The sequence below is a fragment of the Lepus europaeus genome, chromosome 5 (genome assembly GCF_033115175.1).
Source record: "Lepus europaeus isolate LE1 chromosome 5, mLepTim1.pri, whole genome shotgun sequence".
NCBI lineage: Eukaryota > Metazoa > Chordata > Mammalia > Lagomorpha > Leporidae > Lepus > Lepus europaeus.
This window is the reverse complement of record NC_084831.1, coordinates 68,318,838-68,332,651: the sequence shown is the minus strand read 5'-3', so window position 1 is coordinate 68,332,651 and position 13,814 is coordinate 68,318,838. Positions and strand designations below refer to the sequence as shown.

The following is a 13,814-nucleotide window of genomic DNA, read 5'->3' as shown; positions in this document are numbered from 1 at the left end:
AATGTTCACTCCCCAAATGGCCACAGTGGCTGGAGCTAGGCAAGGCTGAACTACATCCAGGACTTCTGTTCAAGGGGCCAAATAATTCAGCCATTTTCTTCTGTTTTCCCTGGAGCATTAGAAGGGAGCTGGAAGGGTAGCAGAGCTGGGACTCAAACCAGTACTCTATAACAGGGTCCTGGTATTGCAGGGGACAGCTTAACCTACTGCACCATAACACTGGTCCCTCAAATAAATATTTTTAAAAATATTAAATTTCCAAACTTTGGTCCTTATATTATTTTATGCTCATATATTCTGGGGTCTGATAATAAAATTTTTAGGTAAGTTTATGCAATTCAAAATCAAAATGTGACTTATTTCATCATGGTAAATACATAAACTATGTGTACACTGTTACATGAATTAATAAAGCTTCCTGGGAAGAATATAAATACATGCTAATTAACACAGAACAGATGATTTTATTTAAGTTTCTTTACAGAATGCACACATGACTTGAAATTTCATACAAGTTGACCAAGGGCTACCTAGACACCAACAGTCATAAAAAATAGCAAATGCTTTCCAAACTGTAGTAAAATGAAATCCTCTAGTACAGTAATACCATTAAGTCTACAAAAACCAATGGCAAGTTGTTGGTATTATCCAAATCCTGTAATTTTTTTTCAGTGTAAAATTTGGAACATTCTGAATTCTTTTAAAATTCCAAGGAATTCCTGCTACTTTAAAGAGTAGAAAATAACAATACATGTATTCCACCCACCCCCACTCCCCATAGTAATGTAGTTCAAGCACAGTGATACTAAGGACAACACATAATTTTAATGAAATAAATCTATTTTAAAAAGGGAAATCACAAAGTTAAGCAAAAGTACAAACTATTATTAGAATCAGTTGCATAGATTTAGTTTAAGAATATTTATTTTCACTTGCAGTAGAAAAACTCTTTTCTGGGGTTTAAATAGTGGACTGTGTTCTAGTTTCTCAAAGATTAATCATGTTTCTATAGCAATCTTTTTAACTTTTGTATTTGCCAATGTGTTCACGGGCTATAACAAGCCTTTGGATTTGTGCAGTGCCTTCATAAATCTGCAAGAAAAATATAAATGCAGGTTAAATATGTTCAGTACAAAAATACTTTGATTTATTCAAAATTCTGGATGGTAGTGTAAGCTCCAGGGTAATATCAAACTGAATCAAACCAATTATAGGCTTGGTAGCCCTAGAGATTCTAAAACCTGATCTGTGAAATCTGAGGAAACATTTGCATACAAGGGATCTTCAAAAAGTTCATGGGAAATATCTATTATGAATAAACTATATATGAATTGCAAATTTTTATACCAAAATAAACATATTTTACTTCCATTTTCCCACAAATTATTTGAAGCCCCTTATGTAATTCTCTAAAGATTAGTTGACATTATTACAAAATATCTTTTACCAAAGTTCTGGAGAAGTGTTCTAAACATCAAAGAAAAGGATATATGTATATTTCGAAAACTAGTTTAATTTTGGCAAAATATTATTCAACTTTTATGAACTGTTCTTGGCAAGCTGTCACCTTCAACTGTTTTTTATTTTTATTCTTAAACCTGATATTTTCTCCCTGTTGCCTAAGGAATAGAGTAGCTAAAGAGAGAGTAGGAAGGATTTGGTTTTGTTCACATACATATTCCAAATAATCAGCCCTCATTTTCATTCTAACCATTAACCTAAGCCGTTTGTCAGTTCATCTTCTCATATGGTAAAGAAAAGTTAAATAAATGTGATTACGGGCTTCAGGAAAGGGAGAGTAGCACCAGATAAACCTGTGATTTTGGATAAGGCACAAATCCCAGTCTTCAGTGTTTTCACTGTCGAAATGGAGGGACTGCACTGTGTCCAACATTTTTTCTCATTCTAGCATTCTGATTCTACCTCAGGATTTCAAATGACTGGATATGTCAAATGGTTTGCTGAGGATTGGGGAGCTAGGGAAGAGAAGCTTGGAACCATGGGTTATACTACATGTGGAGAATATACACAATTATATCTTATTTACTAAATTACTTCTAGGTTTTTCTAACCATCAGTTTAATATAGAAATCATCTATATCACCGTTCTCATGTTGGTTTTTCACTTAATTATGGTTTCATTTAATCCAAGAATTGCAGGAAGATTCAAAGAAAAATAATTTTAAATGACATGTATATTTTCTGGGCAGCAAAGTGTTGGTTACAATTAACTAGAATGCTAAAACTCAAAGAAGGTTCATCTGTACCATTTATTTTTTCAAAAAATTTGTTAAAGATATATGTGTATGTATGTATGTATGTATGTATTTGAAAGTAAGAGAGAGAGAGAAAGAGAGAGATGCTTCTTCCTTCTGCTAGTTCATGCCACAGTGGCTGGGGCTGGGCCAAGCTAAAGCCAGGAGCCAGGAACTTTATCTAAGTCTCTAACATGGATAACAGGGGCCTAAGTACTTGAGCCATCTTCCACTGCTTTTCTAAGGCATATTAGCAGGGAGCTGGATCAAAATAAAGCAGCAGGAACTTGAACCAGTGTTCACATGTGATGCTGGCATTGCAGTCAGCAGCTTAACCCATTGCACCACAACAGCCCCTGTACCATTTACTTTGTTAGCTTGCTTTCTCTTAAGACCTATACCTAATCAGAAACAGCATGCTTCTTTGTGCTAATTATTCCTAAAAATCAGTTCACAGCCATCCATGACATTTATTATCACTAGTGGCATAAAATCCCCACATAATAAAAAATCTACTGGATATCCTATCCCCTAACAAACAACAGAAACCATTTTTAAGCTTACCTGATAGATCTTGGCATCCCTCATTAATTTTTCTACAGGATATTCTGTATTAAATCCATTGCCTCCAAAAATCTGCACAGCATCAGTAGCAACCTGATTTGCAATATCTCCAGCAAATGCCTTTGCAATAGAGGCATAATAGGTATTTCGCCGACCAGAATCCACCTCCCAAGCTGCTCTCTGGTAACTCATTCTAGCTAGTTCAACTTTCATTGCCATCTCAGCCAGCAAAAATGATACTGCTTGGTGCTAGAATTAAAGAGAAAAAAGAGTTAAAGATATCCATGGGCAAAACTTAAAAGCTTTTCTCCTAGGACATTTTTTAAAACTTAGAATTGATTTTAAATTTTCAGCAAAGTTCTCCCCATCTTTCTCTAATGTTAACACACTATAAAATCATACTGCAGTGATCAACAGGACATTAACACTGGCACAATATTATTAAATACATTATAGGCCTTTTTAAAAAATGTATTTATTTGTTTGAAAGGCAGAGTTAGAAAGAAGCAGAAAGGGAGAGAGGGAGAGAGGGAGGGAGGGACGGATAGGGAGAGGGAGAGGGAGAGAGAGAGAGAGAGAGAGAGGAAGAGAGGGAGAGAGAGAGAGAGAGAAGTCTTCCATCTGCTAGTTCACTCTCCAAATGGCCACAATGGCTAGAGCTGGGCTGATCCGAAGCCAAGAACCAGGAGCTTCTTCTGGGTCTCCCACACAGGTACAGCCCAAGGACTAGGGCTATCTTCTACTGCTTTCCTAGGCCATACCAGAGAGCTGAATTTGAAGCTAAGCAGCCAGGACACGAACTGGTGCCCACATGGGATGCCAGCACTGCAGATGCTAACTTTACCTGCTATGCCACAGTGCAGGCGTAATATGGCCCGATATTATAGATCTTTACTCAAGTTGTTTTATAGATTTATGTATTTATTTACTTGAAAGGGAGAGGGAGAGAGGGAGAGAGGGAGAGAGGGAGGTTGAGGATGAATTGATCTTCTATCCACTAGTTCATTTATCAAGTGGCCGTAACAGCGAAGGCTGGGCCAGGCCAAAAACAGGAACCAGGAATTCTATCCTGGTTTGCCACTTAGGTGGAAGTGGTCCGAGCAGTTGGGCCTGTCTGCTGCCCTGACAGGAGCATTAGCAGGAAGCTGGATTGGAAGTAGAACCTTCTTTGTCTTTCCTAGGCTATTTACAATTCTTGTTTTTCCTTATCTTTCATGACCTTTGAACATGTGAAGAATGCTGATTATTTTTTGTAGAATGTCCCTCAATGTTTTTCTAGTGTTTTCTCATGACTGGAATGGCAGTATGCATTTGGGACATGAAAACCACAAATGTATGTATGTCCTGAGTTTCTCAGACTTTTTAAAGGAAATTACTGCAGATAGAGAAAAACGTGACATTATATCAGATAATGATGTGGAAAGGAGAAATAAAAGCTGCTTCTTATCCTTAGACGTACATAATCAAATAGGAAAAGTCATACAAATACCTTCAAGAAGCATTGGTAAGTGCTCTTTCAGTTGTACAGCCAAGACTTGTTACAAGATGGAAATATGTTCACCACATAGTATTAGGTGGAACTTTGCAACATATAGTATGGTTACAACTTTGGACAAATATATACATCAAAAAATAAATAAATAAACAGAACAAAATGTTCCTATAGTTACACCCAAAGTAATGGTTCCAAATTTTCATATGAAAAACAGCTGAGTATGTGTTGATATGTGGTTGTATTTTCTAATATTAAATGTGAGGGGGCTGTACTGTGGTGCAGCGGGTTAAAGCCCCAGCCTGCAGTGCTGGCATCCTATATGGGCGTTGGTTCAAGTCCTGGCTGCTCCACTTCTGATCCAGCTCTCAGGTGTGGCCTGGGAAAGCAGTAGAAGATGGCCCAAGTCCTTGGGCCCCTGCACCCATATTGGAGACCCAGAAGAAGCTCCTGGCTCCTGGCTTCGGATCAGCTCAGCTCTGGCCATTGCGGTCATTTAGGGAGTAAAGCATCGGATGGAAGATATCTCTCTCTCTCTCTCTCTCTGACTTTACCTCTCTCTCAAATAAATAAATCTTTACAAAAAAATGTGAAATGGCTAAACAATTATTTAAGTATAGATTCTAAGTATGAAGTTATTCTGTGTGTGTGTTATGCTACATACAGAAAATTCTAGCAGACTGGAGTTACACAGAGCAGAGTACACAGATGGGGCAAAACAAGAGTACTTCAAAAAGTTCACAGAAAATTTAATTCAGTTTGAGGCTGACATTGTGGCTTACCGGGTAAAGTCACCACCTGTGATGCCAACATCCCATCTGGGTGCCAGTTAAAGTCCTGGCTGCTCCGCTTCAGATCCAGCTCCCTGCTAATGGCTTCAGAAAAGCAGAAAATGGCTCAAGTGTTTGGGCCCCTGCTACCCATGTGGGAGACCTGGATGAAGCTCCTGGCTCCTGACTTCAGCCTGGCCCAGTCCTGGCTATTGCAGCCAGCATGGGAGTAAACAAGTGGATGGAAGATCTTTCTCTCTCTCTCTCTCTATATATATATATAATCCTGACTTTCAACATAAGTAAATCAATCTTTTAAAAAAAGTACATTTTGGTGCAAAACAATTTGAAGTTTACGAATAGTTTTTTCATAATTTGCATTTTCCATGCACTTTTTGAAGGCTTCATATATATATCTGTTAATTGAAAATGCAGGCAACTCAGCACTGTGCAGAGTATTTATTTATTTAATTTTTTAAAAAAGATTTATTTATTTACTTGAAAGTCAGAATTACACAAAGAAGGATAAGCAGAGAGAGAGGTCTTCCATTCACTGGTTCACTCCCCAGCTGGCCGCAACAGCCGGAGCTATGCCAATCCATAACCAGGAGCCAGAAGCTTCTTCCGGGTCTCCCACAAGAGTTGGATTGGAAGAGGATCAGCTGAGACTTGAACCAGCACCCATATGGGATGCCGGCACTGCAGGTGGTGGTTTTACCCGCTATGCCACAGTGCTGGCCCCTGTGCAGAGTATTTAAAAGGGAAGCAAATCATTGGTAGAAATTAAATAATAAAAGATTGTATTTTGGGTTAAGTAATAAGCAAAGACTAAGACTTTTCTATATTTACTTATTTCTTTTTTCTTTTTTTTTTTTTTGACAGGCAGAATGGATAGTGAGAGAGAGAGACAGAGAGAAAGGTCTTCCTTTTTGCCGTTGGTTCACCCTCCAATGGCCGCTGCGGCCAGCGCATCTCGCTGCTCCGAAGCCAGGAGCCAGGTGCTTCTCCTGGTCTCCCATACGGGTGCAAGGCCCAAGGACTTGGGCCATCCTCCACTGCCTTCCCGGGCCATAGCAGAGAGCTGGCCTGGAAGAGGGGCAACCGGGATAGAATCCGGCGCCCCAACCGGGACTAGAACCCGGTGTGCTGGCGCCACAAGGCGGAGGATTAGCCTGATAAGCCACGGCGCCGGCCTGACTTTTCTATATTTAATAAATGAATCTTTGACTTTATTAAGGAAAATGGAAGATAATGGAAGGAGACTCCATACTGAGTTAGATAACAATCAAAATAACTAAGAGTTATCATCAGATACTTGGTAATGAAGATCTGGAAGAGGATGACAGATAGTAAGTGAATAGTATTTTACTTGTTAGCTGTAAATAAGCTACGATAACATTTAATAAAATGTATATATGAAATTCTATCAACATGAATGAGCCAACACAGAAATACTTGATTAAAAAAAAGAGCTAAAAGGAAAAAAATGGAAATCTCCAAGTTCCAAGTTCCTCCAAACTGCTGAGAAGACATGACACAGTGAAGGAAAAAAAAAAAAAAATCAGACACAGATTTGAGTTTGATAGCAGCACAGCTGGAGTTTTAACAAACACTCAAGGAATAGAAAATTTGGATGTGAGCATGATCAAGATGGGAACCTGAAACTGAAACTCCCTACACACAAAACCCTCTCTTTCCATAGGGGGATGAAAAGTCCTTGCTCATTAGGATAGGAAAGCCATAAAGAAGCTTATCCATTGCCCAGATGTAAAAAAGAAAAGAAAAGAAAAGGAGTCTCTTAAAAGTGTAGCGTATAAAGCCTCTGTAGTACAAGATTCCCCAAATGGAGAAATTCATGATATCAGCTCATAAAAAGGTGAAATCTTGGAGTACCTGATAGAAGTACAAACAAATGTTCAAATGCCACTGTCTAGGATGTTCCACAATGCACTAAAAAAATAATACCCTCTGTAGGTAAGTTTATAAGCAAGAATTAAGAGAAAGCAACTGGCCATGGAGGAGTTAGCAGATGCAGTAGATCAAAAGATTAATATTCTAAGAACTTGAGATAATGGGAAAAAAATCTGAAATTGATTATAAATATGGAGTGTTTGTATGATTAAGGAAGTAAGAGGGAAGAGATGATATGTCGAAAAACAGTGACACTGTGAAAAGAAGGGATGAAATGGAAAAGAACCAAATAATTTCTAGAAATGAAAAGCAGTAATTACAAATTTTCAATAGATAGATTAACTAATAGATTAGGCACAAGATCACGAAATTGGACAGCAGATCTGAGAAAATTATTGAGAATTTAGCACAGAGAGATAAATTATGAAATTGAAGTTAAGGGATATGGAACAGTAGTAGTTCAAGTTTGATCTGTCCATAGTGTCCATCCACAAAATGGTTCATGGTACAGAAGGTGCCAGTAAGCATTTAGAAACTTTTATAGCAACTTAACATTGTTATGACATTTGTGAAAGTGGCCAGTGCCAAACTGCAGTCATTTTTGTTGTACACTACCAAAAGGAAGCCAGGAGGCCATGAAAGAGAGCCCCTCCTTAATGTACTCCTAGGACAGAAACTATGCTGGGAATTCCTCAAATCGGCAGTATTCCAGATAAGACACTTGCATAAGGACATGGTCTCCACCAGCAAGCAAACACAACTCCTGCAATAAGCTCGGGTAACCAAAGGTCTTTGTTTACTATGTGGACTTTTCTTTAAAAGTCCCAAACCCCTGGATATGCCTGTGGTCTGCCATAGCAAATGTACCCAATCTCTTGCTATTCCCAAATAAACTCTTTGTTTTGGAGTCAGCCCTGCTGTCACTCATCTTTTTTTTTTTTTCTCCTGTCACTCACATTAGGTTGAAGCATTCTTAGACTTTACAAAAATAATGGTCCATAACTGACTAAAAATTAGAAACAAACTGGTCTTTCACTGTAGACAGTCTGAAAACCACTGACTCCTGGGGATAGAAATAGGAGGTTCATTGCACAAACCACGAGTTACAGAGGAGAGAATATAGATAATGGTGGGGCAGGGGAAAAGGCAATCAATATTTGAAGAGGTAAAGTTAAGAACTTCCCTAGAAATGCATGGAAGCCTGATTTTTTAGTATTAAAATTATTTGCTACTGAAGAAGACATGGATTAAGGGCATAAAAGAGAATCCTGAATCTCTTATAAATGAATAGATGTAATTTATAAATTAAGTCACCTCAGATAAATTAGTATCTATGAGACTTTGTTTCCTGACCTTTAATAGAGATTAAAATGCTGCCAATCAAGGGCAGCTTGGAGAATTAGAAAACACATTTAAATTTATAGCGCATTGTCAGGTATACAACAAGCACAATAGATATAAGTTGTTCTTTTTCTTCTTTGTAATCAACAATTCCCACAGTGACAAATAGTGGCACAGTTTTTTTTTTTGTTTTTTTTTTTTTTTTGACAGGCAGAGTGGATAGTGAGAGAGAGAGACAGAGAGAAAGGTCTTCCTTTTTGCCGCTGGTTCACCCTCCAATGGCCGCTGCGGATGGCGCATCTCGCTGATCCGAAGCCAGGAGCCAGGTGCTTCTCCTGGTCTCCCATGCGGGTGCAGGGCCCAAGGACTTGGGCCATCCTCCACTGCCTTCCCGGGCCATAGCAGAGAGCTGGCCTGGAAGAGGGGCAACCGGGATAGAATCCGGCGCCCGGACCGGGACTAGAACCCGGTGTGCTGGCGCCGCAAGGTGGAGGATTAGCCAGTTGAGCCACAGCGCCAGCCCAAATAGTGGCACAGTTTTAAGGAAATCTATTCTTGAAACCCATCCTGATAAAACCATGTTATCTTCTTCATACCAAGGTATAAATATATTAGTTTATACTTTAAAAATGATTTATAAGTATTTAGATGAAATTAGGAATCTTTACATTTGAACAAAGTAAGTACAGTATTAAAATTACCTCTACAAGCAGCTTTCCAAAAGTTTTCCTTTCCAGGGCATACCTGGTAGCTTCATCCAAGGCTCTTTGTGCTAATCCAACAGCACCAGCTGCTACCTAGAATTTTCACATTTTATAAAGCAAAAGTTCATGATGCCTTTAAAACACATGGTACATGACTACCTAAGATGCTAAAAGGATATGACCTATAGCTGAGACAATGAGAATGGGAGAAGGGCAATAAGCAAATAAGTTTATATTATTTATGACTAAAATGAATAACTAGCACTTATCAGTCACAGGACTGTAGCCTAAAGAAGTCATTCATTCTGCATAACAAGAGAAACTTAGGGGGGTGGAAATATTCTTAATGAGTAAAGGAACAGAAAATGAGTACATTATTAACATGAATGATCAAATTAATGCTTCTCTATAAATTACCAACAACTGTAAGAATTTTGCATTTGCTAAAATAATTTCTGTAATAGGCAGAAAGTAAGTTGAAAAATTCTAAAAAATAAGAAAAAAATTATCTCCCCTATGCCCTTAATAAAAGATAATTAAACAGGAAAAACAACAAATATATCAAAATAAACTAATTTTTTAATGTAATAAATAAAAGATACTGTAAAATGGTCAACTCATATTACTTACTGTAGGTCTGGTTTTATCAAAAGCTCCCATTGCAATTTTGAAACCAGCTCCCTCACCAAGTAAAACATTTTCTTTAGGTACTCTCACATCTTCAAAGACAATTCCTCTTGTATCTGAACATCGCTGGCCCATGTTTAATTCCTAATTAGAAATACAAAAATAGATATATTTAAGAAAAAAATTTTTGAGTTACCATCAAGTTTTACTTCTTTCTGCAATTATCTAAAAAGAGGTCAACAAACTATGGCCAGCAATGCCCATTTTTGCAAATAAAGCTTTACTATAATATAGTCACACTTATTTATATTATAAATAATATAGTCACACTTATTATTTATTTTCTACGACTACTTTCTTGCTACAATGGCAAAACTGAATAGTTGTGACAAAGCATAAATAGGCCTACAAAGAAAATATTTATAATCTGGATATTTATAAGAAGAGTTTGACAATCTCTAATCCAAATGTATCACAAACATTGAAACCAACTCTAGTTTAAAGGTCTGCAAGTTCACAATATCTACAAAAATAAATCTCATTATGTGCCTCAAGCTGCTACATACATGGGAGACCTCGATGGAGTTCCCTGGCCTTGGCATGGCCCAGCCCCTGCTGTTGGTTGTGGCCATTTGGGGATTGAACCAGGATGGGAGATAGCTGTTTCTCCTCTCCCTGTCCCTTTCCCTTTTACCATTTTCCTCTCCCTCTCCTTCTTGTGCCCTCTCTCCCCCAAGCTGTTACTCTGCCTTTCAAATAAATAATCTTTAAAAACAAAACAAAAAAATATTTAGCAGATATAATAATCTGATTTAGTATCTTTAATCTTAACAAATGAACAAGGTAATCTATTGAATATAAAATTGATTCTGGGCTCCTCCAAACCTTTTTTTTTTTTCTTTGAGAGGTAGAGTTACAGACAGTGAGAGAGACAGAGAGAGGTCTTCCTTCTGTTGGTTCACTCCCCAAATGGCCGCAACAGCCAGAGCTGTGCCGATCTGAAGCCAGGAGCCAGGTCCTTCTTCCTGGTCTCCCATATAGGTGCAGGGGCCCAAGCACTTGGACCATCTATCATTGCTTTCCCAGGCCACAGCAGAAAGCCAATTTGGAAGAGGAGCAACGGGACTAGAACCGGCATCCATATGGGATGCCAGTGCCGCAGGCAGAGGATTAACCTACTGTGCCATGGAGACAGCCCCCCAATCTTTTAAAAATTAGGTTGATTCAGGTAGAATTTATATATAGAAATATTCACCTTTTTAATGCACAGTAGTTCTTTCTTACCTATAACTACTGTGCTTTTTCCTATAAATACAAGGGGGGATTCATAAAGTTCATGGAAAATGAAATAAAAAGAAGTTTATTTTGGTGCAAAAGCCACTTTTTCTTTCTTTCTTTTTTTTTTTAAGATTTATTTATTTATTTGAAAGAGTTACAGAGAGGCAGAGACAGAGAGAGAAGTCTTCTATCCACTGGTTCACCTCCCAACTGGCTGCAATGGCTGGAGCTGCACCAATCCGAAGTCAGGAGCCAGGAGCTTCTTCCAGGTCTCCCAAGCTGGTGCAGTGGCCCAAGGACTTGGGCCATTTTCCACTGCTTTCTCAGGCCATAGCAGAGAACCTGATCAGAAATGGAGCAGCCAGGATTTGAACCAGGGCCCATATGGGATGCCAGTGCCACAGGCAGAGGCTTAGCCTATTACGCCACAACACTGGCCCTGTCTTTTCTTATTTAAACAAAATTTTTTTTTGCCTTTCCACATTCAGGGCTCTTTGCCTTCCTCACACTTTTCTCAGGCACAAATACACCTCTTAGTGTGGTATGATCTTGGGGAATTCACTAATGTCTCACTGTTTTAATCCATAAAATGGGTATAATGCCATTTATTCTACTAGAACTTTGCTGGGAGGATCCAAAGGTGAAAAAGAATAGGAGAATCCATTGAAACATGTAAAATTCTATTACTGAGCAACCAATATAAATGATGGTCTGATTTCTACTTCATTGTCCCTCACAGCCATTAGTATTCTCCAGAGATTGGCACTACGAATGATAATTCTCAAAATGATTTGAAATTGCTATTCTCAACTTAAAATCTTCAGCCACATGGGGCTGGTGCTGTGGCTCAGCAGGTTAAAGCCCCGGCCTGCAGCACTAGCATCCCATATGGGCACTGGTTCAGCTGCTCCACTTCCAATCCAGCTCCCTGCTAATGCACCTGGGAGAGCAGTAGAGGATGGCCCAGGTCCTTGGGCCCCTGCACCCACATGGGAGGCCTGGAAGAAGCTCCTGGCTCCTGGCTTCAGATCTGCTCAGTTCTGGCCATTGTGGCCATTTGGGCAGTGAACCAGCGGATGGAAGACCTCTCTTTCTCTCTTGTCTCGACCTCTCTTCTGTAACTCTTTCAAATAAATAAAATAAATCTTTAAAACAAAACAAAACCATTTTGGGCAACATATATTTTATTTCATCTGATATCAATACACCTTTTTATTCCAACCTGAGACAAAATGTCTTTATTAAAGGAAACTGAAATAATAATTTTGAAATAGCATTTGAGGGTTTAATAGTTGATAATTATGTATTTACCTTTCTTCCAATCTGCACTCCAGGGGTATCTGCTTCCACAATAAATCCAGTGAAGGCTTTACTGGCAGGAGCCTTAGGATCTGGATCAGATCGTGCCAATAAAAAATACCTGATGAAAGACACACATGATGATGGTACAGTGATACCAACAACACGTACTAGATATCACTGTTATGAATTCTACATGTTTCTAATTTTCACCCATAAATTCTAAATAGGCTTCTTGAAGTAAACATATAACCTGCTCTTCTTTCTGTGTAGTATTATTTCAAAAACATTCAAGATTCTTCTAAAATAACCAATCTCAATTCCTTTATTTTCTCATATCATGTTTTGTAGGCTCCTCTTAATACAGGCCACTCATCTGCTTCTGGATTTATTCCACTTTTTCTTTCTTTCTTTTTTTTGACAGGCAGAGTGGACAGTGAGAGAGAGAGAGAGAGACAGAGAGAAAGGTCTTCCTTTGCTGTTGGTTCACCCTCCAATGGCTGCCGCGGCAGGCACACCACACTGATCCGAAGGCAGGAGCCAGGTGCTTATCCTGGTCTCCCGTGGGGTGCAGGGCCCAAACACTTGGGCCATCCTCCACTGCACTCCCTGGCCACAGCAGAGAGCTGGCCTGGAAGAGGGGCAACCGGGACAGAATCTGGCGCCCCGACCGGAACTAGAACCCGGTGTGCCGGCGCCGCTAGGCAGAGGATTAGCCTGTTGAGCCATGGCGCCAGCCATGTTCCACTTTTTCAATACATGTTTTAAAATGTGTTAGAATGTCAGCATTCTAGCCTTTTGTTTGATGCTATACTCCTATTACTTGATGTTAAAATTACATTTGCTGCTTTTTAAAAAAAATTTATTTGAGAGAAAGAGAAAGTAAGCTCTGACCCACTGGTTTACTTTTCAAATATCTACATCGGTCAGGGCTTGTCTGGAAGCAAAGCCAGGAGCCAGAAACTTAAATCAAGTCTGCCGCCATGTGGATGGCAAGAACCCAATTACTTGTGCCATGACTACGGCCTCCCAGGGTTTACATTAGTAGGAAGCTCGAATGAAAAGTCAGAGCTGGATATTGAATCCAGCTACTCCAAAATGGGATGCAGTGGTCCTAACTGGCGTCTTAAGCAGTAGGTTAAATGCTCACTCCATGTTAGCTTTCCAAAGGCTGATACATAATACTATTGATTCCCTTAAACTTTCTTATTTTCTTCAACAAATAATCAAGTGTTTAACATTTTATATTTATACAAATGATTTCTTTGATACTTTGTGGAACTTCCTATCATTATGTTTGGACCTATATATTTGGACCTCCTCTTGAAAGGCAAACTTGATATTTAAGATGTCTTATGCTTATTTCTGAGAATCAGAGAAATTTTCTATAACAATGTTTTTCTCTTTTCCTCAGAGTTTTAGGGGTTTCAAAGTTGTGTGGCTGAAGGAGAGGGAGAGTGCGGGTAGGTAACAGGCCACAGAACCATGGCCTTAAGGACTCAATCAGGGCATGTATTTTTATTTTACAAATTAAATTTCTGAGAGTTATGTTGAAGAAATAGTTCAGGAGCTT

General features: G+C 38.9%; 1 protein-coding gene across 1 annotated transcript in view; it reads right to left on the bottom strand.

The window, feature by feature from the left end:
- Positions 1-444: 444 nt before the first annotated feature.
- ACADM (acyl-CoA dehydrogenase medium chain) overlaps positions 445-13,814 on the bottom strand; it is a 37,990-nt gene continuing 24,620 nt past the window's right edge. Inside the window, exons 8-12 of the mRNA XM_062191563.1 lie at positions 12,254-12,362; positions 9,668-9,808; positions 9,035-9,130; positions 2,820-3,068; positions 445-1,092 (exon numbers count right to left, since the gene is read on the bottom strand). Of these exons, the coding sequence (XP_062047547.1) occupies positions 1,021-1,092; positions 2,820-3,068; positions 9,035-9,130; positions 9,668-9,808; positions 12,254-12,362 (667 nt within the window). The 3' untranslated portion in view covers positions 445-1,020. The remainder of the gene's footprint in view (positions 1,093-2,819; positions 3,069-9,034; positions 9,131-9,667; positions 9,809-12,253; positions 12,363-13,814) is intronic.